Source organism: Echiichthys vipera (genome assembly GCF_963691815.1).
Source record: "Echiichthys vipera genome assembly, chromosome: 12".
Classification (NCBI taxonomy): Eukaryota; Metazoa; Chordata; class Actinopteri; order Perciformes; family Trachinidae; genus Echiichthys; species Echiichthys vipera.
In genome coordinates, this window is record NC_139837.1 from 6,429,722 (window position 1) to 6,453,042 (window position 23,321).

General features: G+C 41.9%; 2 protein-coding genes across 2 annotated transcripts in view; both read right to left on the reverse strand.

Moving 5' to 3' along the window:
* sptb (spectrin, beta, erythrocytic) overlaps positions 1-7,379 on the reverse strand; it is a 49,235-nt gene extending 41,856 nt beyond the window's left edge. Inside the window, exons 1-2 of the mRNA XM_083924090.1 lie at positions 7,189-7,379; positions 1,485-1,740 (exon numbers count right to left, since the gene is read on the reverse strand). Coding sequence (XP_083780216.1) covers positions 1,485-1,632 — 148 coding nt within the window. The 5' untranslated portion in view covers positions 1,633-1,740; positions 7,189-7,379. The remainder of the gene's footprint in view (positions 1-1,484; positions 1,741-7,188) is intronic.
* Positions 7,380-11,301: 3,922 nt separating this feature from the next.
* Positions 11,302-23,320, reverse strand: LOC310954619 (stAR-related lipid transfer protein 9-like). The gene is made up of 11 exons (XM_083924201.1): positions 18,457-23,320; positions 17,903-18,109; positions 17,616-17,799; positions 16,949-17,095; positions 16,647-16,746; positions 16,227-16,390; positions 15,997-16,061; positions 15,518-15,720; positions 14,351-14,430; positions 13,772-13,930; positions 11,302-12,391 (listed from the first exon to the last, which is right to left on the reverse strand). The coding sequence occupies exons 1-11, from the start codon at positions 23,316-23,318 to the stop codon at positions 12,260-12,262; spliced, it is 6,303 nt and encodes a 2,100-aa protein (XP_083780327.1). The 5' UTR covers positions 23,319-23,320; the 3' UTR covers positions 11,302-12,259.
* Position 23,321: the final 1 nt, after the last annotated feature.

Below are 23,321 nucleotides of genomic sequence, written 5' to 3' on the forward strand. Positions count from 1 at the left end.
CTACGGGCAATTTTAGAGTAATCAATTAACCGAACATGTGCATGTCTTTGGACTGTGGGAGGAAACCGGAGAACCCGAAGAGAACCCATGCAGACACAGGGAGAACACGCAAACTCCACACAGAAGGGCCCCAGCCCTGATTCGAAGCAGAAACCCTCTTACAGTGAGGTGACCACCACACCACTGTGCCACGATTCAGTATCCGACTAAATGTCTCCACTTCTGTTCCTGAGTTATGGTGTTAAATAATGGACAGAAACATGATGATCCTATTAGACATGTGTGTAAAATGTTATCATAATTAGTGTTGGGATTCTTGAGTTATGGCCGAAAATGCATTTTGTGAGGTCACAGTGACCTTTAACTTCCAAAATCTAATCCGTTCATTCTTGAGTCCAAGTGGACATTAGTGCCGAGATATCACGTTCACAAGAATGGAACAAACGGACGGATGAACAACTCAAAAAAAGTAATGTTTTGGTGTCCGTATCGCACTAGTGCTACCCAGAAGTACCTTCTCCACAGAGCTGAATTAATGTTTTGCCTCCTTGTGGCTGACCTCTCTTGTGTCTACGGCTTTACAGAAATAAACATGTTGTGACCCCCAACTCCCCCTTTCTGTTACGCTTCCTTCGACCACAGAAACACTGCTATTTTAAAACCCCAAGCAGCCGCCCCACAGGTGTGTCACAGCATACCAGCTTAGCTCTGAAATGCCAGAGATCTGTGCTATGGGAGGCAGACGGGCAGGGCAGCTGTCCAGAGCGGTCAAACGGCAGACATTCTGGGAATGTGCAAGCGATCCCACGTACTTGCAGGGGGGGGGCAGAGCAGGGCTCAGCTGCTGGGGGGGGGGGGGGGGGGGGGTGACACCACGAGTACCGTGTACACACAAGCACACAGCACAACACCTGCAGAGCTCAGGCTGAGAGCTTTGGAGTAAAATCAAGGGTCACCTGGAGTGAGGTTTTGTAATTTTCTGATTAAATCTAAGCGAAGGTCAGTGCCACATTCCAGCCCATTTAAAGGGAGTATATCAATATTCCCCAGCTCAATATCCTTTTAATATGACAATTAAGGAGACCTTTCAAATGGTTTTATGTTCTCAGCAATATTTTTCCTAAGGTCAAATGTTCAAAGTATCTATCCTAGGGTCACACATCTTATAAAATAGTTTTCTTGACTTCTGACATAGATATCTCCACAGTGGCTGGACATATTCTTCCCAACTGCACTTAAAACCTCCATCTCCCCTTGTTATTTTGTAACCTGACCTATGAAGATAGCCCTTACCAATCACTTACAATGTTAGTTTATATCAAGAGACACAGATCCCCATTCAAACCTCCCGAAGTTTAACAGACACCCATTATAACTCACCCTTGCTGCCCTTCCCACGCTTTTAAAAAGACACTGTCATCTCAAAAATGTGTCACACAAGTGCCTCAGAAAGGACGCAGCCTGTTTACTACGCACACACTCACCTGCGAGGGCCTTGATGCGCGAGCGCTCAAACAGCCGGGCAGAGCTGTTATCATTGTCTAGCTCCTCGTCAGTCAGGTCGAAGCGGGTGTTGATGCGGCTGTACTGCTGCGTGATCTCCGCATTGTCAAAGTCTGTGGTGGAAGTCATGGCGGTAGCCAGCGTGGCAAGCGGGCGAGGGGACGGCAGGCAGCGTCCTCAGGTGGTCCGTGCGTGTAGGGAGATGAGACAGAATGGACCTTGAATACTGGAGGTAGTCTGAAACAGAGGGGGAAGACAGAGAGAAGTCATAACGACTGATTATAATTAATTGAGGTTCAACGTACACAGGGCTGAAGCTGAGGCTGCTTTAACAATATTTACTTATCATAGATATCTGGATTTTTAAAGACGGAGAAGGAGACAACTTTAAACAGAGTCATTTAACTTTTTAGTGGAAAGACCATATCAGACACAAAATATTATCTCAAGCAGTTTTTTTCTTAAATCATATCTTTAAGTGAACGTATACAGATGTGATCAAATAGGCAGATTTAGGCTGAAACACTACGATAAACTGCTGTTTCAAACCCATACAAGATGTTTCAGTGTAATGACTGAGAATTAAGGAACTGATTGATTGATCTGACTTCTTATTTATGATAACGTGCACAGTTAGTCACCCAGGCCATCCAAATAGAAAATAATGAGTGACACTTGGGCTGCAACTCACAGTTACTTTAATTATAGAACTCATGTACAGATTATTTCTTGAATAATCAATTAATCTTTTTGACTTGAGTTATTATTTCCCACATGGAAAAAGAACATTTAGGGGATTGCTTTTAAAAAAGAATTTAAAAAAACGATGGCCGACTATGGCTCAGGAAGTAGAGCGGGTTGTCCGCATGTTGCAGTGTGACACTGAACCGAAGGCTGTGCCATTGGTGTGTGAATGTGCGTCTGAAGGGTTAGATTAGATCCTGGTGAGCAGATGGCACCTTGCATGGCAGCCATCAGTGTATGAATGTATGTGGGATTGGGTGAAAGTGGCATGTAGTGTTAAAGCACCTTTAGTCCATTTACGATTTACCATCCTTTGATGATTGATTGATATTGAAAATAACTATTTGCAGGGACTAAACTGTTACGCTTCAATCTAGCAGCCCCATTGGGGACGAGCTGTATCTTCGTATACCTGTCATGAGAATGTCATTTTGGGAATTTGAAGAAATCTATGTTATCTCAGATGTGGTACAGGTATATTCTTACCCGCCTATCATAGCTTTCAAGTGGGCCCCACTAGCTCCTGTAGCCCAATCTCCATTTTGTGCTCAACTGTCACCCTGCCGTGTGTCTGTGTATTCTTTGTGTGGAATGGCGGGTTGAAGGGTAGCAGCTCAGATAGCTCTCTATCTGGGTGCAGCATAGCTCTCTTATCGTGTCACACAGGGGGGAGGGCAGCCCCTCCGTCCTGCAGGACATGAAGAAACCACCTTCTTTTGAATGATGCCGCTCATGTAGTTTGAGCAGCGTGTGTTTGCGTGTTTCCGTCGGTGAGTACTTGTGAGAATAAGCATGTGAGTTGAAACGAGGCGGGGAATACAACTTGTGTGTAGTAAACAAAGGTGGAGAAGAAAAAGAAACATGACAGTGTCCTCATGTGGCACTGACTAAGTACAACAGCTGCCACATACTTTTGGGATATTTTTCATATGAGAGATTTAAAGTCCCACCCCAGACACGTGTCAAAATATCTAAAAACTCCTCTTCTATATTTGGTTTAACATGGATTTCCCACATAGAAAGTAAAAAAAAAAACTCAGACGTGCAGCTGGAAGCACATCGACTGTTTCTCCCTCATTGAGAAATTCTGAATCTGGCCTAACGTTAGCGATCTGCAACTAACTTGTAGTTTAATGAATTGAGTTAATAGTTACTTTGCAGAAGAAGATTTTAAAAACATATAATGGGTATATGAAATACAATAAATTGTTTTTCATACCCCCCCAGCAGTATAAAATATCTATTCTCTATTGCAGCCTGCAACAACATTAAAATGCATTTTACATGTTGCTGCATCAATAATAATAATAATAATAATACTCTAATATTACATTACATAATAGTTTAACAACAAGTGCCTATTTGGCTGCATAGTGAGTACTGTACTTCTACTTTTATACTACTACAACTAAGTGGTTTTTTTAATTGTGATATTAGTACTTTTATGTAAAAATATACTTCATACAACTGAATATTCGCCTCTACATTATAGTGGAGTACAAAGCAGCAGGTAATGGAAGGTGCCCCAATGTTGTAAACTTCCCATCTCTTCACTACAGAGGTGCATTCAGAGAAGAGGCCCTCAGTGATGCACAGTGATGCACATGGCACCCTACAGGTTTCCCTCCTCCTCCTCCTGCTCAGTATCAGTTCTCCGCAGAGGGTTCTTATCAGCCCAGGGATGCTCCACCCACCACCGGGGATCCCCTTATCACCTCACACACAACCTGGACAGGACCACTGCAGAACACAATCAAACTGCACAAACCCTCTTTACACACCGTACAAACCCGTCTCCGCAAACCGTCAGCTGTCTACAAAAAGCTATAAGACTCTAATCGCGTGGAAAAGCTCATTGACTGCTTCCAAACGGAGCTGGGACTGTCTCGTACTCCCTGAGACAGTACTAGGCTTCATTCAGAGCTGTATCACAGGCAAGCTGCTTATAGACAAGTCCTGTGACGGGAAGTTCACTCTCTGCCGCAGCAAGTGTCCTGTCTGTCAAAACTGAGGTGTCCTCTTGTGGTGTCCTTGAGCAAGACTCACGGTGGGTCACCCTGTCGCTATAAATTCCTGCAATGCAGCATTAAAGTCTAGAAAAAAGATGAAATCACTATAGTTAGAGTGCTGAGTGCAAGAGTAACAGTGTTTGGTGCACACGCAGATTTTTGAAAATCACTAAGTTTCAATGTACAGCTGTAACGATTAACAATTAACTGATGAATGGATTAGTTGATCAACAGAAAATTAATATGCAACCATTGTCATAATGTATTAAATTGTTTTTCAAGCAATGTGAAGATTTAGTGTTTTTCTTTGTATTTGATATTAAATTCAATGCGCAACAGAAGAAAAATGGAAAATTAAAATTTTTCTGATGATTTCTGACACTTTTCTTTTTTGACATTTTAAAATAATGATGATAAAAGTTGTTTGTAATGTCCAATTACCAGTCCAAATCCCAAAGATATGCAATTTACAATAATATTAAGTAGAAAAAAAAGCATCAAATCCTCATATTTAAGAGGCTTAAAACGCTGCTGTTTTTCTTGATAAAGGATTTAAACGATTAATCTGATGATTAACGTTCTGGCAATCCACCAGATGACTAACAAGGAATCTACTCAGCACGACATGTTTGACTTCCACAAAGCTAACATCATTAACACATAAATGACGTAATGTTACCATAAGTCATATTGTTGTTGTTACCACTATGAGGTATTCGGTATAAATGTGATATGAGGTTGATACAACGCACGTTAAGTTATTATAGGACTAAAGAAACAAATGATAAAATACACTGGCACCCCCATTGGTGTTGCTTTCTATCACCTCGAGATAAAGACCTCAGCACATGGTTCAGCATTTCATCATTTTTGTGGCTGCACATTGTGAGAGGAGGACGGATAAGTTCTAAGAAGTTGTATAAATGTCAGGAGGGATGATTAAAATGCCGGCTGGAGTTTCTCCAGATTTCCAAGCACTGCTTTTTTTTAAATCAGAACTCATGTTGCATGATAATAATGCAGCCTGCCTTTGGATGCAGCTCTGCGCGTATCGTTTTGGGGAAATGATTAAAATGTGTGAATGAGATTTTGACTCTTAAGATTTGCTGAGGAGTTGGAATATAAACAAAACAATTCCTTGCTTCTGGGGTGTGAAAAAAACATTTCTTTGATGATAAACTTCCCGCTGCCTGTGATTTCCCTGATTTGATGTTACTGCAAAACTACATTGTAAACAAAGAAAGTACGATTTAAGCATCGAATCAGCACCTGCGATGAATAACAACTCTGGAAACGATGCCCCCCCAGCTGTGAGTCAACTGTGTTTATGCATTATGCACTCTGAGCAGCAAAACACATTAGCTGGCTATAGTAGTGAGCACATTATTCTGAGTCAGATGGAGAGGATGAAATAAGAGCTGGGCGTGGTTCAAGATGTGTGAGCAACAGTGTGTGTGAAACTGTAGCAGCAACTGGACTGAGGAGAGGGAGGCCTGTGGTCCGGCAGAGAGTAAATCTGAGACATAAACACAGAATGGACAGAGATCAATATGGAGGGAGAGGAGGAGAAGGAGGAGGGGGGGGGGGGTTACTGGACTCACCAAAGTCTGCATCTCTAAAATGATCCTCAAACCATCAATAACAACATCAAACTAACTATTACTCATGTACTTTAACAAGATATGAGGGAAAACACGAGGGAGACAGAATAAAACTACTCTGTTTAGCATAATCCACTGATTATGTACACAAGCTGTGAGAAAACCGTTCCTTTGTTGTGGTCGATGATGTTTTGACTGCAGCAATACTGAGCCCGGTTATGAGGAATCGATAGTAAACTATTCCCAGAGTGTGTTTACACAAAAAAAGTCCCAGCTCGTCCAGACACGGCGACACTCTCACACACTTGTCCTTTTAAGGGGAATGAGAGGGAACGTCTCTTTTGCTCAGGGAACATTTTAGGAGGGAATATGCATCGTCAAGTGCTTTAGGAAAGGAAAATAAAGGAAATACGCAATTGTGTAAAGTAGCTGGGTTTAGTTTAACAACAGTGGTGGATTCAGTGCATTTTCTGACGTCCTGGAGTACAAGTTTGAGATACCTGTACTTGAGTATTTCCCTTTTATGCTGGCATACGTCTGTTACATTTAAAATAATGTACTTTTTTTGCTCCACTACATTCACTTGACAGCTTTAGTACTTCCCAGGTTAAAAATGTTGTATGAAAAAACATGAAATATGAAGCAATTACAGATTAAACTATCCCAAAAGTAGACTATATTAAATGGTTAACATGTGTAAATAAACTCCACCTTGACCAATTTGCAAAAGTAAAAATGCTACTTACACATTAATGCATCAGTAAAAAAAATTAAATAATAATGAACAAAACCATAATAATGGTGTAACATTTTAGATGTGTTTGTTATTTCATGCTGAAACTTAAATGTATATCCTTTGAATTGAGTACTTTGATTTGGGTGGCATTTAAAATATCTACAGTATTTTCTACAGTGCAGTGCTGCCTCTTTTACTCAGGTATCTAAATACTTTCTCCAGCACGTCTCAGCATTAGAGACAACTTTTGGAGAGCGCACTTCTCCACGCGCAGTGACGTCATTGTGCGCACTTTCACCGTCCCCCTGCTCGAAGCCTCCACTAAAAGATGAACTGATAACACGCAGTTCAACTCAAACTAAATAATAAAGTGAGTCACTCTAACAGCAGGTGACTCTCACTTTAAATAATTAGTGTGAGAGCTTTTTGAAAACGACGCCTTTATTAAACATGGCAGCCTGCTCCGACAGGTGGTTTTGGAGGAAACTTTTAACTCCACTACGAGCAAAGGCAAACAATAACGCGCCATTCTGTGACCGCTGACAGAAACTATTTGGCCAAAGAGCAACTAGCTCCGATTTCAATTTCCACTTACTTGCTTCTGGATGTTGTCCTGTCCCAAAGTGTTTATCTTGAGCCTTCTCCCTGCCAATAAACCAATTATAATCCCATTGAAGCAGCGGGGGTCCTGGTCAAAGCGTACGGACGTCTCCAAAGTGCGCGTAGGGCACGGTCCTGCAAGGGGGGACGAGGGAAAGGGGCTGTAGGCGCCGCGCACTCCACGGTCATTCCCGAAAGCCAGCGACTGACCCACCCTGCCGGGTTAAAAATAAAGTGGGCGCATCCAGTACATGATCTGTGCGCGCAGGACGCACATTCCTGACAAGAGCTGGTGACTCTAAATGGCAGAGACACTTGTGATCTCTTGTACACCCCACACACACACACACACTTCACCCCGCCCCAAACGGACTCTAATCGCACACACAACACCCACCGAGACCCTCTCAGAAATGTCACCTCCACTGTTGCCTCTGCGTGCCATTCACACGCAGCACACAGAGGAAACACGTCCTGGAGAAAGATCCTCACATTACAAAGGATGTCCATCAGTTACACTAGTGTGAACACCTGTCACATAATCTGACATCAGCGGTGGAAAGTAAGTAAATACAGTTATTGAAAGTTTTCTGAGGTACTTGAATAGTTCCATTTTATGTTAAACTTAACTTAACTTAAATAAAATAAAAGTCAATGTTAAAATCTGGTCAGGATTCAAGTCTATGAGCGGTTAGTTCCACAGAAAAGTGGTTTCTTTTAAATTAAAGTGTTGGGAAGTGTGGTATGATTCTTAAACTGCTGTGACAGTCAAGCTCCCCACTGGGATTATTAAAGTATGTACAGTATGTATTTTTTTTTTCTATGCACAAGGCCCAAAGAGGTAAGATCATCCAATATTTCACAAAGAATCAAAGATTTAGTAAATGTTACAAAAACATTATCTCTAATTAAAACAAAACGTTTCTCAAAAGGTGACTTACAGTAAGTATGTTTATATCACAGTGCTGACCCGGTACCGGAGCATCGATACCAAAACCTGTTCTTTTTAAAACAGCTTCTCAAAAATATGATGAACAAAAGCATCGAGTATGAAAAACGGGCAGACAAGTTTAAATCTGAGCAAGGATTCACTGTCGGCTTTTGAGAGTTTTTGATACTCTTTAAATCAGAAAAGACAAGAGTTTCATGACCAGGCCTACTTACACTAATTGTCGACTATTAAATAAGAGGAGGGCCCGCGACCCAACCCTGGATAAGCGGATGAAGATGAGATGAGATAAATAAGAGGAATTTAAGATTCTGAAATACTCTTGGTTGACACTTAAAAGTGTAATTCCGGGACAAAACCATTGCATCTCTTTTGGCATATGCATACATCAAATAAGCCATCAAGACAGTTATTTTCGTGTATGAACTATTAACGGAGAAATCTGGTAGAGTCGCTAACAACTGGACGTGGCTAACACGGATTAGCTCGGGGCACTATGGTGAAAGCATTAAAACAGCTAACCGATAACACTGCTCAAATTAACACCAAACCTCTGTAGTAGCATGATATGAGTCCCTACACCTAAAAATGAAGCACCAACAACATAGTAATTGAACCGGGAGTTTATTGAAAGACTTACCTACTGGCCCCTGTACCAGCTCCTCTCGTAGTAAAGTCCATTCAAGTGGATTACCAAGGTCAATCCAAAAGGAAGGAGCCCATTGGTGCTTTGTTTTATGTGTAGGGACTCTTCTCATGCTACTGCGGAGGCTTGGTGTTACTTTGAGCAGTATTTGTGGTTAAAAAAGCCGTTTTAATGCCTTCACCTTATTGCCCGAGCTAATCTAGCTAGTTAGCGACTCTACCGGATTTCACTATTAATAGTTCATACACGAAAAAAACTGTCTCAATGGCTAATTTGATGTATAAGTGGCAAAAAAGGGGATAGTTTGGATGGTTTGTAGTGGGAATGGATGAGGTACTTGTCCATAGTCAGTGTATTACCTACAATATACTCAGACTAAAACTGTTTATTTATCTCACACTTTGCGCTTCGCTTCGTTGATCGGTTAGTTTGCCGTTTTTAAATTGTTCAGAGGGAACAAACAAAGTCAAACAATAACACAAACAAACAAACTCATCGAGGCAGATGTAGACCAGCAACTCCTGTGTTCTGGGAGGTAAAATAACAGTTTTTGTCAAAGTCTGGTGGTTTTGAACGGAGCATTGAACGGCTTCAGTTTTCCCAGCACAAACTTAAACAGGGCTGTCTGACAGCAAGGTAAAGCGGTGAGAATATTCTTAATATAAGTGATATTGATATTTTTACCATCTTCTTTAGGTAATATACCAACTATTGATATAGTCCAACTACATATCCCCATAACAAAAATCTGAAATATCCCTTTATGGATCATTCTGGGAACTGAACAGACACTATTATTTGAAAGAAAGAAGACAAACAACAGTTCACTTCAAATATGTATTGTATTCGTGTAAAATGGCCAAACGCACAGGCCACATAACATCTCATTAGCAACAAGAAGAAGAAGAAGGGTGTTTATAATAAAATACATTTACAACACATCATCAAAACATAAATAACAATGCTTTTTACAAAAATGAAACGAGCACTTAAAAACATGGAGAAACGCATACAAAAAGAAATCAGTACAAAAAGTTGTCACTATGTTCCTTCACTCTGTGTCTTCAGTATTTGTGTCTCTTTCTCTTTGGTTGCCCCGGGAACAAACCGAGCGCTGCCAAAACAGCCCTGAACCTTCAACTGCTGTAAATAATATGGCTTCATATCTGGACGCAGCCGACCCAGCTTTGACTGAGAACAGCCCTGCCTTTGATCAGCGTCTGCATAGCCTTCAACACTGTACAAACAAAAACAAAATCACTTTTTAATACACTAATAAATGCACTAACAGTTTTGTGCAAGTAGCTGTAAACACAGCACCGCGCTCTGCTCGTAAAAAAAAAAAAATTATCCCATCGAAGCCGTAAAACACATTCAACAGCATTTCAAACAGAAGGCACAAAATAAATACAACAGACTTCAAAAGAGGTGAGAACAAAAGTCAGCTTATGCAGGTTCAGGGTACCACGATGTGTCCGTATGTTACTGTAACATTAATAAAGAACTAAAGGGAGGTCAGAGGTCAGGCTCAGCTACTGAGCATCCTCCGCAGAACTAGTAGGATCGTCAGTATCTCGCCCTTTTACTTTTTATATCCAAAAAGTTCTCAACTGTCTAATTCACCACCTCCCTGTTTTGCTACAAAACTGTTTGGTTTCCTGCAGTGAACGCGTGCGGCTGAGTGGTTTCACACGTTACAAATAACTAAATAATTCTTAGGTTTCCATCAATACACTGTCTCATTAGCACAACAACCAGGGACTGTATGTAAATTATTGGGGGAGTTGAACTTATATCTAATTTTGTCAAAAGGTAAATCCATCCGCAGCATTATTGATGTTTTCGCTAAAACTTTAAATTGCAACTATTCACTATTAAACACCTTCCCGTGCTCTCCAAGAAGACTCTCCTTCCCAATAACATCCGTACAGTCCCATACATTTATTTACCTTCTCCGTTTGTGCTGCAAAACTGCTGGACATTTGAGGTTCATACTATGCAGATTGAAGGCTTTTGAGTGGTTAAAATAAGCAGTGCCATATCAAATCAGTACACATACAGTGACAAATCAGGCTTAGACATTATTTGCAAATATTTCCTTCATATGTCTGGATGTGGTTCACCTCGTCAGGGCAACTCAGCCGATGTTCACAAGAAAAAAAAGCTCAACTGACCTTCAAATACTTCCAGCTTTCATTTTACTGTGACATCTGCCAAACTCCCCTCATCATCTTTCCAAGATGTCAAGCAGAAAATACCGCATGACCCAGATCTTGAACAAAGTGATGCTTCCTTCTGTATACGGCCTTTATCTCAGGTGTACTGACACAACAGAGCGGGCTGCGTCGATCAATCATAGATGGGTAAAAACTACACACTGGTGAAAACACACCTTCGTAGTTTATATATATATATATATATATATATATATATATATATATATATATATATATATATATATATATATATATATATATCAAATCAATGTATCCCTCGATTATCTGTTGACCGACTTCTGTTAACCTTTACACATTCGGTTGTGCACAATACAATATGGTAGAAATCCATAGACACTGTATTGCTAACAGGCCTTAAACCTGTGGCAGGCGGTTTATTTTTGGAGCCGTTGGGCAAAAAAATCCATAATAATCTTTTATCATATTGTAATTCAAGCGTTCTGAGAGAAAACTAGACTGCTGGTCTCTCTCTCCTCTGGGCTGTTTTCAGGCTTTAGAAGTGTAGGAAGACTTTGGCCAATCAAATCATTTCAGAGAGAGAGCGTTCAGACGGAGAACAGGGCGGAGAGGGAGAGCTGCAGGAAGAGGTCTCACTCTGCTTCAAATTGTGGTGTTTTTTCTTGTTATGTTTCCACGTGCTGCAGATTTTAATTCAGATTTTCCAAAGCTTGAAAACGGGGCAAAGAGGAGGAGCAGGAGTCTAGATTTGTCTCAAAACACTTGATTTACAGTATGATGACCAAACCCCCACCTCGCCAAGCCCCAGGTTTAATGCGTGTTAGCAATATGGTGTCTATAGATTTCGACCTCTAAGGGAGTTAAATGGCTGCTACGTATCAGTTTATAATTAACCTTTGAATGAATTATTTCATTAAGGTGGGGAAACTTTGTAGCTTTTGATCATAACTTATCAAGCTGTTTAAACCTAAACGCAACACATTTAATGGGTCATGCAAAGTCATTCGCCTTCTAAGAGATCTTTGGTAAAATAGGATTATGATTGTTACAAGCATTCATGTACATCGCAAATATAAAAATACAGTTTCAATATTTATAAAAAATACCTTCATATGTTTATATGTAAAAAAAAAAAAGCTGCTTCAACTTTTTAACTTGGAGTCAATGTAACAGTGCTCTTTGAATAATAATTACAAAAAAAGTCAAGTAAATAAATTTCAGGTGCAAATTCACAAGACAGACCGACTCCCTTATGGAGAAGGTTTAGTCCAAGTGCTCACTGCTGATGAGTCGTCATGACTCCTGTGGATTTAGCGAGGAAAAGGTCAAGATCGGCGATGACAGCTGCCTGTCTTCTGGCAACAGTGTTCAACAGTCGCTGAGGAAAGGATGGAGTTCCTAGGTCCACCTGGAGAAGAACAAAATGATATAGACATGACCTTTTTCACATGTAGCACTGCCTAGCGACCATTATTTGTATCCAAGTCGAAGGCAGAATTTGTAAGACGGAAGAGTAAAACTGCGATGTATGTAAAAGGTTGTACTTTTTAAACGTTTTCAGGAAAATGCCGGGCAGTTTTAATAGACAGCTCGGTATTTGTATACCTGCAAATGTTCTGTTATCAACAACTTCAATCTGAAACTAGAATTACCACCTGGCAGTTGTAATCCTCCACCACCATTCAAGTTGCAGTTTACATCCATGTCGGTCTAGACTTACATGATATAGGAAGTAAAGACTTAGAAGGAATTGAATAAAAAGATATTAAAGAGTTTTTTTTTTTTTTTTGCCCAACGCGGATACTTCACACGCAGCTTAAAACCAGCAGCACAGAAGATTTATACCTACCCTTCTGTTCTGGAGTTATGGTGTTGAATAATGGCCCGAAAAGAGTTTTTAGAGAACGTTACGATTGCGAAGTGAAGTTGACCTTTGCCCTTTTGGACATGACACGTCATCACTTCATTATTTCTTTTCCTATTAGTTATTTGTGTGAATAAGTGTAGGAATTCTTGAGTTATGACCAGAAACTCGTTTCGTTACAGTGATCTTGACCTTTGACATCCAAAACCGATTTCCAAGTGGAGATTTGTGCTAAATTGGAAGAAATTTTCTCCCAGGGATTCCTGAGATATCCCGTTCACAAGACTAGGACGGATGGACTGACAACCAAAATCCTAACGCCTCTGGTCACAGCCGTCATCAGCGTGGAGGCATAAAAATACTAAACAAGCCTAAGTTACTTTCAATCAGATCGAGTATTCTGTCAATGGTGAAATGTAAAGTTGTCCTGCATGTTTCCAGGCTGAAATTCCACTTTTATAAAACGGCACATTTCATTTTAATACAATACAAGAAATCTTGGATTGCAAGTGAGTTCATAATCATTAATCAGGCTGGTTGAATTCCTGCACAACACTTTCACATCCATACTGTCGTGGTCCGAGTCTGACGATTTCCTAACGTCAGTGTTTTGAGACTTCCACGTACACAGAGAAAACATATATCCGTCTATGACCAACACAAACATCTGTGCTTTTACTGGCAGTTTAAATGTGCTGGTGTTCCTAGTCAGCACAATACTTACAGTATATCCGCCGGCGAATTACTTTATAGCAACCATGGTTTTCGTTGCCACCGTACTCTACGGGGGAAATGTTGGGTCTATGTAAATAATAAATAAGTCATAGCGTGTGGTCTTTACCTACTCTGTAAAGTGTCCTGAGATAACTTTTGTTATGATTTGGCACTATAAATAAAATTTCATTGAATTGAGTTGAATCTCACCTGTAGAAGGTAGACGACCCTGGTGGCTTCCTGTCCACTACGTCTAATTGGCTGCAGGATCCAGCAACTGGGCATCATCTCCCCTCGGACGGCATCCACACTGGGACGAGGCAGAGACTCCTCGAACACAGACTGCATTGCCAGAATGGACAAGCCACCCTGAGGCAGAGAGCAAAAGAAAAAGCATCAATAAAACAGGCGGTGCAGCCTTTTGATCAGTCGAGAGGCAACTGTACACTGACACAGTTCCTTCCACACCCACTGCCTCTGGGTCAGTGATGTTTACTGTAGTTCACTGTTGTTTCTATGAGCGTGAGTGGTGTCTAAATAGTATGCTGTATGAAATGTTGAAAAATGTAATGTAACAGTGTTAATGATAAATTGGTCTTCCTTAAAAAAAGACAAAGCTGTCCCATCCTGGTTAGCTGACACACTAATAAGACAGTAAATTCAATTATCTCAATCATACTCAAGCGTGATTTTGTGTACAACTCTGCTGCAAATGCTCAGTGGGCCTTTTACAAGGGTGACTAGCAGTAATCATCAGGACCGGCTGGTTGATTTCGCAGCTGTGCTCACCTGTTTGGACTCTGTGCTGATGCAGCAGAAGTCCCGCGGCTGGCTGAGGTGGCAAGTGGACGGATCTGTCAGTAAGTAAACTAGAGAAATACAAAGAGAACGTATCAGACTGGTAATAAAAGGAAATATAAAAGAAACAAGACAATGGAAAATAACTTTATCGTCAAACAAGATTAAAAAAGCAATTTATTTTTTAACCCCTTGGCGGGGGGGGGGGGGGGAAGCCAAATTCAATATAAAACTTTTGATCACAGCAGAGTAGATGACATAAGAGAAACCAGATGATCTTGCAAAGGTATTAAATGTGACATACTGCAGGTGTGAGAATGGAGTTGGCCACGCAACACAATAAACTAGTCAGTGATAAATGGGACTGTGTACTGTACTATACTATACATAGCCAATGGATGCAGAAGTGTCATTTGAAGCAAATAATTTTGCAGGGTCCATAAACACCTTGCAAAAAATATAAATAGTTTTGCAGCAAAGACAAAAATATAAATACTTTTCTCCCTTTGTATTCTTGCAACAATAGAAATAAAAACTCTTCCATCACATGACGCTCAGGTTGCAAACTGCTTACCTTGGATGAATGGATTTCAGAAAATCCACCAATGACATTATTAATGTGTATCACATCACAACCCTGTATCAACCAGTGGTGGAGAAACTATTCTAAGCCTTTTATTAAGTAAAAGTAGTCATAACACATAAAGGAACTGCATCCGAAATGAGTATAATCAGCAACACACACTTGAAGTTTTAAAAGTAAAATAAATGATCATCATATTCTAAGAAAGTATTGTGTTTTTTTAAGTAAATCTATATAGTAGCTGCAATGTGATAGAATGGTGTCCTGTCCAGGGTGTACCCCGCCTCACGCCCGATGTCAGCTGGGATCGGCTCCAGCACCCCCCGTGACCCCGGGCAGGGATAAGCGGTTGAAGATGTATGTATGTATACAGTAGCTACATTTGTCAACTAAATGTAGTGGAATTCCTGCTGAATAGTAATGACATGTGTAGACATATAAAGAGGCATAAGGAGAAAAGTACTCATATTTGCACTTAAGTATAGCTCTGGACAAAAAGCACTTGGTTGCATTTAACCACTGGTGTTGTAATAAATATAAACCCCGCCAGGATATGAGCAGACATGCCGGCTCACCCAGCTGAGTGCTGTCATCTAGTGGTCGTGTCCACACAGAACGGACCGACTGGTTATACATGTGGCTCTTGGACAGCTGGCAGATTATGTTCCACAGACTGTCCAGAGATTTGTTCAGCTCCCCGGCCCCAAGGAAACAATGGACAGATGGACTGGAGGAGGGCTTGTAGTACGTCTGGATGCCTCGTTCCTCTCCCTGGTATCTGAATAAACACAAACGTCATTAGCGAATTAATAATAATGTTTGTGATCAATCATTTAAAAATATTTATAAAAAAGAAGAGGGCCAGGTAGGACCAGAAACTTTTTTTTAACTTCTTCCTATTCCTTTTGAACATGAAATATTTAATATTTATCAGATTTTGTGATCCTAAGTTAAGGCTTCACTTTGCAGCTAATTAACGTCAGACGGAGAGTCCTTGAGTCCCGACAGTAGCTGAATTTTGGATGAGTTTATCAAAGAGAATGACTGAGCTCACCTCCAGCCTGCTGCGGCCTCGCCCATTAGCAGGTTGCTCAAATCCCCAGAGGAAGCTAGTCGCACCTGTGCAGGAAGAGATTTGCAATTCAACACGATACGAACGTCTGAAAGAATGGATGTAATCGGGGACAATCATCACAACTACATCTCAAGGCGGAATTTTTGGTGTTTTCACTGAAATAAATAATAACGCTTTTTTCATTTTAAATGAGCTCAGGTCTGTGTTACCTCAGCCAGAGCTCGACCGAGGAGACTAGATGTGATATCCTGATAGGTTGTGGAGATTGAAGAGGAGGAGCCAAAGGAGGCGGTGCGTTGACGTGTAGTTGGGGATGATGGAGATGAACTCATCAGGGGCTCAAACCCGGTGACAGGAGGTTCAAGGCGGACATCTAGTGAAACACATGGAGGTTAACGTGGAGTTTCAATACAGAGAATGTGGAGGGGGGTTAAGTGCTGCACCCGTGACAGACACGGACAAAAGTACTTTGGGATCATATACTGTAAATAACATTCAAAATTTAAAATTATGTCAATGATTCTTTCTTTCTTTTGTTTTGTTTTTCTATTTGAGCAAATTTAAGAATACGTTTGACAATGTTTCACCCATGTCTGGTTGGATTTTATGAATCAAAGTCCAGTCCTCACCATGAGCAGACAACCAGGCTCTCTGTGTCTTCACACTTTGAGGACCACATATAGGAGGACGTGTCCTGACCTTCAGCCCTTGATCCTGGAACCCTGTGATCTGAAGAACAGTAACGACACAATTACCCTCTGTGATGCTCACTCAAAGAGAAAAATTACAATCAATACGATACACAAGATGAGCTGTTTGCAGTATAAAAACAAGCTCAAACATTTTGTTTACACTCTTGGATTTTCCGAGGTTAGTTTTTTAAATCCCAGTTTTCTCATTCTACTGTAATGTGTAACATCAGTGTACCTACCAGTCCAGTCAGAAGTGGTCTGTTGCCGTGCTGTAACTGGGTAGTGTTGCCGCTGTTGTACCCTGACGTAGGTCCGGAGGAAAGGCTCAGGCTTGATCCTGTGCACAAGGTGCTGTTACTGATTCTTGTCCGATGCCTCAGGTCGTCCTGCCCCACACAGGGAGATGGGAGATACCAGTGAAATTATTGGCAATACTTCGGTGTCCTACATGAAACTGAAAGTCCCCCAAAATCCACTGATGATATTTTGTATTGACTATATTTACTTTTCTGCCTAACTTATTGGCAAATTATTTGTATATCTATTAATAACTTATCGAATACATCTAATGTTCAACCAAAACTATTTATGGATTAATCAAATGTCAACAATCTTGATCATTTAACAGAATGAGAATTTGCTGTTTTTCTGTCTTTCATGATTGTCAATTAAATCGTTGGGTTTATAAATGTTGATTAGACAACTTTGGGCTCTGGGAACTTGTAACAGGCATTTATGATATTTTACACACCATGATTAACTGATTTATCAAAAAAGTAATCAACATATTGAGTTGCAGCACTTATCTGGTGCTTTAAGCGAGTTGACTAAAGCACAGATGATTACTATTAGCTCTTTCTGACACACGTCTGAACTAAAATTTCATGTTATGACACAAAAACAGACCTTGACTTCCTGAGACAGGGCCTGCTGCTGTAGTCTCCTCTTCTCCTGCTCCGTCCTTTCTCGCAGTCGTTCTCGTGCCTTCGCGATCTCTGTCCTGGCCTCCTCGCGGGCTCGTCCGTAGTCGCGCAAAAGCTGCTCAATGTCAGACGGACACCGGCCCTCTCTTCGTGGGGGCTCTGGTATTCTGTCATTTAAATAACTCAGTGAGAACTCAGTGGGTTTACCATCATTTAACCTGAAAACATTTATGTTTTAAATCTAAGACTAATACGGGTATAGTGTCTTACCTGGTGCTGTCTATCACCTCTTGGCGCAGCTGTTGTAGGTACTCTTTACGCCGAGTGGGCATGGCGGAAGAAGGTGCCTTGGAGCAGTATACGGCCTCTTGTGGAGCGGAGCGCGGATGTTTGCTGGGACTCAGACTACGAGCTCTCCGGGAAGTCTGGAGACGCTCCTCCCTCTCCTGCCTCAAACTCTCGATACTCCTGCGGTGTCTAAGAGGAGAAGTTCACAGAAATAAAAAATTGAATGTTAAAACAGAGGTTTTTAAGCTAATTTTGCATACAATACAATACATTTTAGATAGCATCAAATACTGTAAATATCAAACATGGTATGAGAAGCTGGCATCAAATGCAAAGTCAGACTTTGTGTTTCTTTACTTAGTCTTTGTTCAGATATTTCCTATTAAACACTATTAAACACTGATGCATGAAACCTTTTTGTTAAATGGGGGAAAAAAGGGTTTGTGGGAACTACACATATATAAGTTGTAACCCAAGCCTGTATTGACATTTTGAAAGACAACTGTATAAAGTATTTGGGTCAGTTGTGTCCTTACCTATCATACAGCTGCTGTTTGGTAGTGACAGAGGTCGGTGGCTCGGACTCTTCTCCGGTCCTTGGCGACAGCATCTTTAACAGTGCATCCGTCTCTCCGAGGCCGTAATGTAGCTTGGCCTCCGTCAGCTCCACAGTCAGTGGTGTCGGCTTCACGTTGAGGCTGACTGTCGCCATCACCTGCTCTCTCTCCTGTCGCAGCCTCTCTATCTCTCTCGACCTTCTATCGCTCCGCGTCGTGTACTCTACATTTGAGCCCCAGCTCTCCATCTCACCCCACTCGGCGCGGTTTCGTCTCTTGTCGTCATCTTTGGTAAGACACGTGCCGAGTTTGTTGGAGGGTTTCGAATGTTGGAGGGGGTTGATGCCAGACCAGTTGGTGAACTTGTTGTGCATGGGCAGGTCCTCTGGAGCTATGTGATGGTGTTGACACTCAGACACGCTGGTGATGGGTTTAATGTTCACAAGAACATCTGTGTTGCACTCGCTGGGTGCCAGTGACACCGTGTCGTCCTCTTGAAATTGAACAGTCCCGTTGCTGACCTGAGAAGAATTGTAGGAATCAACGCAAAAATCCACAGAATCAACTACAGGTCTTGTCTGTCCAGCCCGCCGTTCGCGCACATCGGTCGGTCTTAATATGGGAGAGATCTGGTTCGGCATTGTTAAATCTTTTGTTGAAGTCCTCCACTGCTGAGAGGTCATCTGCCATTTGGATTCTTTATTTGTAACATGTCTCCAGTCAGTGTCTGTATATCTATCCAGTGATGAGCTAAGGCTCACAGAGCACTTATCAGATGCTTTAGGACTTGAGCAACTCATTTCACTCACCTTCTCAAGTGATACAGATTCTGATGTACAAGAGGAAACATCACAATCCTGTCTGGACCTTTGATCATCCTCTGAAACAGCTGTGCGGGCCGATTGTGTGCCAGAAGACACGGTAAAGTTGTCTTTCTCAGATTTTTTGTGTTTATTTAGTGTGAATTGGTTTCCTTTCTTCTTCATATGTGATCTGGCTCCCACAGTCAGTATGGGAGAGGATGCACGGTCTGTGTATGTAGCATGTTTCTTTGAAGAAAGTGATGGGTCATTTCTTAAAGAGGGTCTGTGATTTTCTTGGCAGACGTTTTTCGATGATCCACAGGAGAATTCCGATATCGCAACACTTTTGTGGCACAGTGCTTTGGGCGTGCTTTGCTTTGTGCCTCTAGTAGAAGCCGATCTTACTCGTCTTTGACCTTCACCTGCAGTCTTTAAAGGGCCATTCTCTAATTGCGAGGCAGACCTTGATGCTGCAGCAGAAGTTAAACAGCTCAGGTCAGGCATGCTCCGTATCTTTTCAACTGTACTCTTCACAGCGCAGTGCACATTCTTTTCTCGGGACACGCTGACGACCTCAGGACCAATCACTTTCACTATCACGTTGACTTCGTGAGATTTGGACTTTTCGCTGGGTGCTTGATGAGCAGCGACTTCCTTCTCCGTTGGTGCTAAAGACCTCTCGGTTTGGATCCCAACATCTACGGCTGTTTGAGTCGCGCAATCTCTTTGTGTGCAGTCATTAGACTCACTGAAAGAGACGCTGTTATTTGACGAGTTGACGCTCCTCCTCAGACTTGACTTGAGGGCGTCGCCTGTTCTCATTCCCTGGACGTCCCCCAGCAGGTCTGAGGTGCTGTCGATCAGCTTTGAGAGGTGAGCCGACATGCTTTCCATACTGGCCCACGTTGGAGATTCCTTAATGTCCACTTTGGTTTTCTGTGTTGCAGGTACATCAGTGTTACTCCTTTTGTGGCGCTCTCTCCTCTTTGGAGCACTACTGCTGTTACCAACATTGACCACCTGAAAGCCACGCTCGGTTTGAGTGCCATGCTCACATGTCCTCCTCCGCCTTTGGGCACATGTTTTGCTTGCCTGGGACTCTTGCTCAGATGTGTACACAAACATAATTTCATCCACCTGACTGGAGTTGTTACCAAACCCACCAGGAGCATCCCTAGTTGAAGAATCACTGGACACTGTCAGATTGGCTATGTGACTATGAATATCAACAGATGCCTGTTGACGGATTGTGAGCTGAGATGTTTTCTTCCCATGTTCTTTATAATCCTCCATGCTGCTGAGCGTACTGGAGAGCCCCTTGTCGGTGGCATAAGTGCTCAGATGAGAATAGAAAGGAGAGTTCTGCCCGTTCAAACCATTGTCAACACTGCAGCATCTTGTCATACGTTTCTCAGTGCTGTTCAAAAGAGGAGATTTACTGGATAGGTCAGCAGCACTTCCGAATGCTGGGTTCTTATAACGGTGTTGGTCAGGGTCGTCGTCTTGCCACTGGTGAGCAAAAGGGTTGATGTCACTGGAGGCAAAATGCATAGGGGAGTCTTGCTGTGGTTCTCTTTTCTTTGCATACGGGATGATTTTTTTTCCATTTGTCCTTTGTGACGCTGCTTGAGGGGATAGAGAGAGTCTTTTTTGGGTGTAATCTCTACTTACTTTAACTTCACTTGTACCCTGAGTTCGAGCTGAATAAGTCTTCGAATTAGGTTTGCTCGCTGACACTTTGGTAGAAATATCTGCATCTTTACTTCTACCCTGTTTGACTACGTCTTTGCCATTACTCTGAGCGCCAAGCTTAACCCATTTAGAGGAGAGCCGGCTGTGGTGCACCGTGGTAATGTCATCCTCCTCGTCCGATGATTTATTAGAGGACTCAGACCAAGAGGTGGGATAAGTCTGGATCTTAGACTTTCTGAACCTCTTAGACTTGTCCTTTTTAGACGTAAGAGCAGAAGGATCCTGTGTTTTTAGCTCGACCTGCTTGGACATAACAGATCCATAGCAACTTGTATTTCTAATGGCGTTCCCCTGCAGAATTTTGTGTCGTGGCTGCATGGAAATACTCGTTTCATATTTTGACTCTTCAAAGATCTTTGGGGTCACCGTCTCTTTTTCACTATTTATTACACAATCTTGAGTATCCTTATGAAATTTGCAGAGTGGATTTGATAGATTTTGACATTTGTTGTTGTAATTCATATTGACCACACAAGTCTGAGCCAAGACATTGGGACGAGCCTGTGGACAGCTGATCTCATCCTGTGCTGCGACACAAGGTTTATCCTCTGTTGTGCTCTCCATTTCACTATTTCCATCATGGCCAGGAGAAACAGCAAACCCTTTCACAAAGGCATTCTCATCAGTGGCTATGTTCTGGTTGCCGTGACGTCCATGTGGCTTGAGTTTAAGACTTCCTCCATCAGATAATAATTTTGTAGCTCTAGATGAATGAGGACTATTTTTTAAATATTGTTGATTCGTCCATGGCGAGGTCTGATTGTTCGAATTACCGCCTTTATCTTCAGCACTGGATGTAGCTTCCATACTGACATCTTTTACAGGATTACAGTCACGCTTTTCTTTTGTGTCACCCATGGATGATGCTGTTTTATGGGTTATTTGGTGACATTCAGGAGTCACAGCAGGGAGGCCCACTTCATTCAAGCATGCACCATTAATGATAGGATGAGATGTTACCTTTTGTTTACCTGAGTCATTAATTTCTTGACACATAATTGACGCATAATTCTCCAAAAGAGCATTTCCTTGAGAATCAATGGAGGAATCACTTATTACGGAAAAACAAATCGGTTGCAAAGCGGGGCTGCCAGAGTGCTCAGACTCTCCGTGGCTGTCGAGTGTCAGGTGTGATCGGATGTCGTTTTTGGCAGAGGACTTTTGGGAAACGCAATGATCAATTAATGGCCAGGTTGATGTCATATCAGAGACGTTATGAACGTGGTCAATCTTCTGTGTTACTTCAGCAGATTTAAACCTGTTGGTCTCATGGCTAGTCCTCAATTCAGCTGGCATATCTGATGTCAGGCGCTCGCTGTTCACTGTGTTTTCACTTGTCTTCCTTTCCATTGAAAAGTTTTCTTCAAGGATTGCTCCTTCTTTCACCTGATCACTCATTTCATCTCGCAGCTCTCTATCTGTATATCTATTTGAATCACTATTACAGCCAGAATGACACACAGATGATGGCAAGCCATTTATGCTTTGACTCCTGCTCTCCCTGTCACAATTGCTGCCAATCAACGACAGACTCATGTGTCCTTTGACCACCTTGGAGATCCGCAGGTCAATTGCGCTACAAATAGCATCAGACTTGCATATGGGTTTTATACTTTCTTGATGTTTTCCGGGGTTATCCATTTGTGATTCCCCCCTTTTTGTTCCTGCAGTGACTGCCTTTATTGTTACATCTCGTATGTCATCCGTCCTCCTCTCTCCCGCAGAGGTACCACTCTGAAGATTGTTGTCACCACATTCAGAGTAATCAAAGATCTGTCCAAGTTTCCTGCTCCTGGGATCAGAAACTGGCGACGCCTCTGAAGCCACCGTGTCTTGTCTAATGCTGCCATCAACACAGACAGAATCCAATCCAGGGCTGTCAGCTTCCACGGCAGATTGTTCCCCTTTGGAGTCACTGGTGTTATTATTGTCATCGAGCCAGATATCTTCCTGACTGCCAGCTGGTGCAGAGCACAAAGTTACCAACTCTTTGCCGTTGCTCCTTTTTGGAATTTTCAAGCTGCCCATGAAAGGATCCTGTTGGTCTTTGTTCCTCTTCCTGGGATTTTTACAAGCTGATTTAACAAGCTCTTGCTGTAGTGCAATGTACTGCTCGGTCCCTTTGGTTTCAGCCTCTTCCAACACTTTGCATCCTGTAAAAGATACATATTCGGTGTTCCCGATATCATGCTGCTGAATAGTTTTCAACATTTCTGTAGCGCCATCTAGACGGCTACGTACTTCATCTTCACTGGACGGTGTGAAGGTACTTGAATAGTTTGACATTGT

Coding starts and splice junctions, on each gene's coding strand:
- LOC310954619 (XM_083924201.1), bottom strand. CDS start 23,318: ATGTCAAACTATTCAAGTACCTTCACACCGTCCAGTGAAGATGAAGTA. Junction 18,110..18,456: donor AAACAGCAGCTGTATGATAG/GTAAGGACACAA, acceptor TTCTCCTCTTAG/ACACCGCAGGAGTATCGAGA. Junction 14,431..15,517: donor AGATGACAGCACTCAGCTGG/GTGAGCCGGCAT, acceptor GTATTTCTCTAG/TTTACTTACTGACAGATCCG.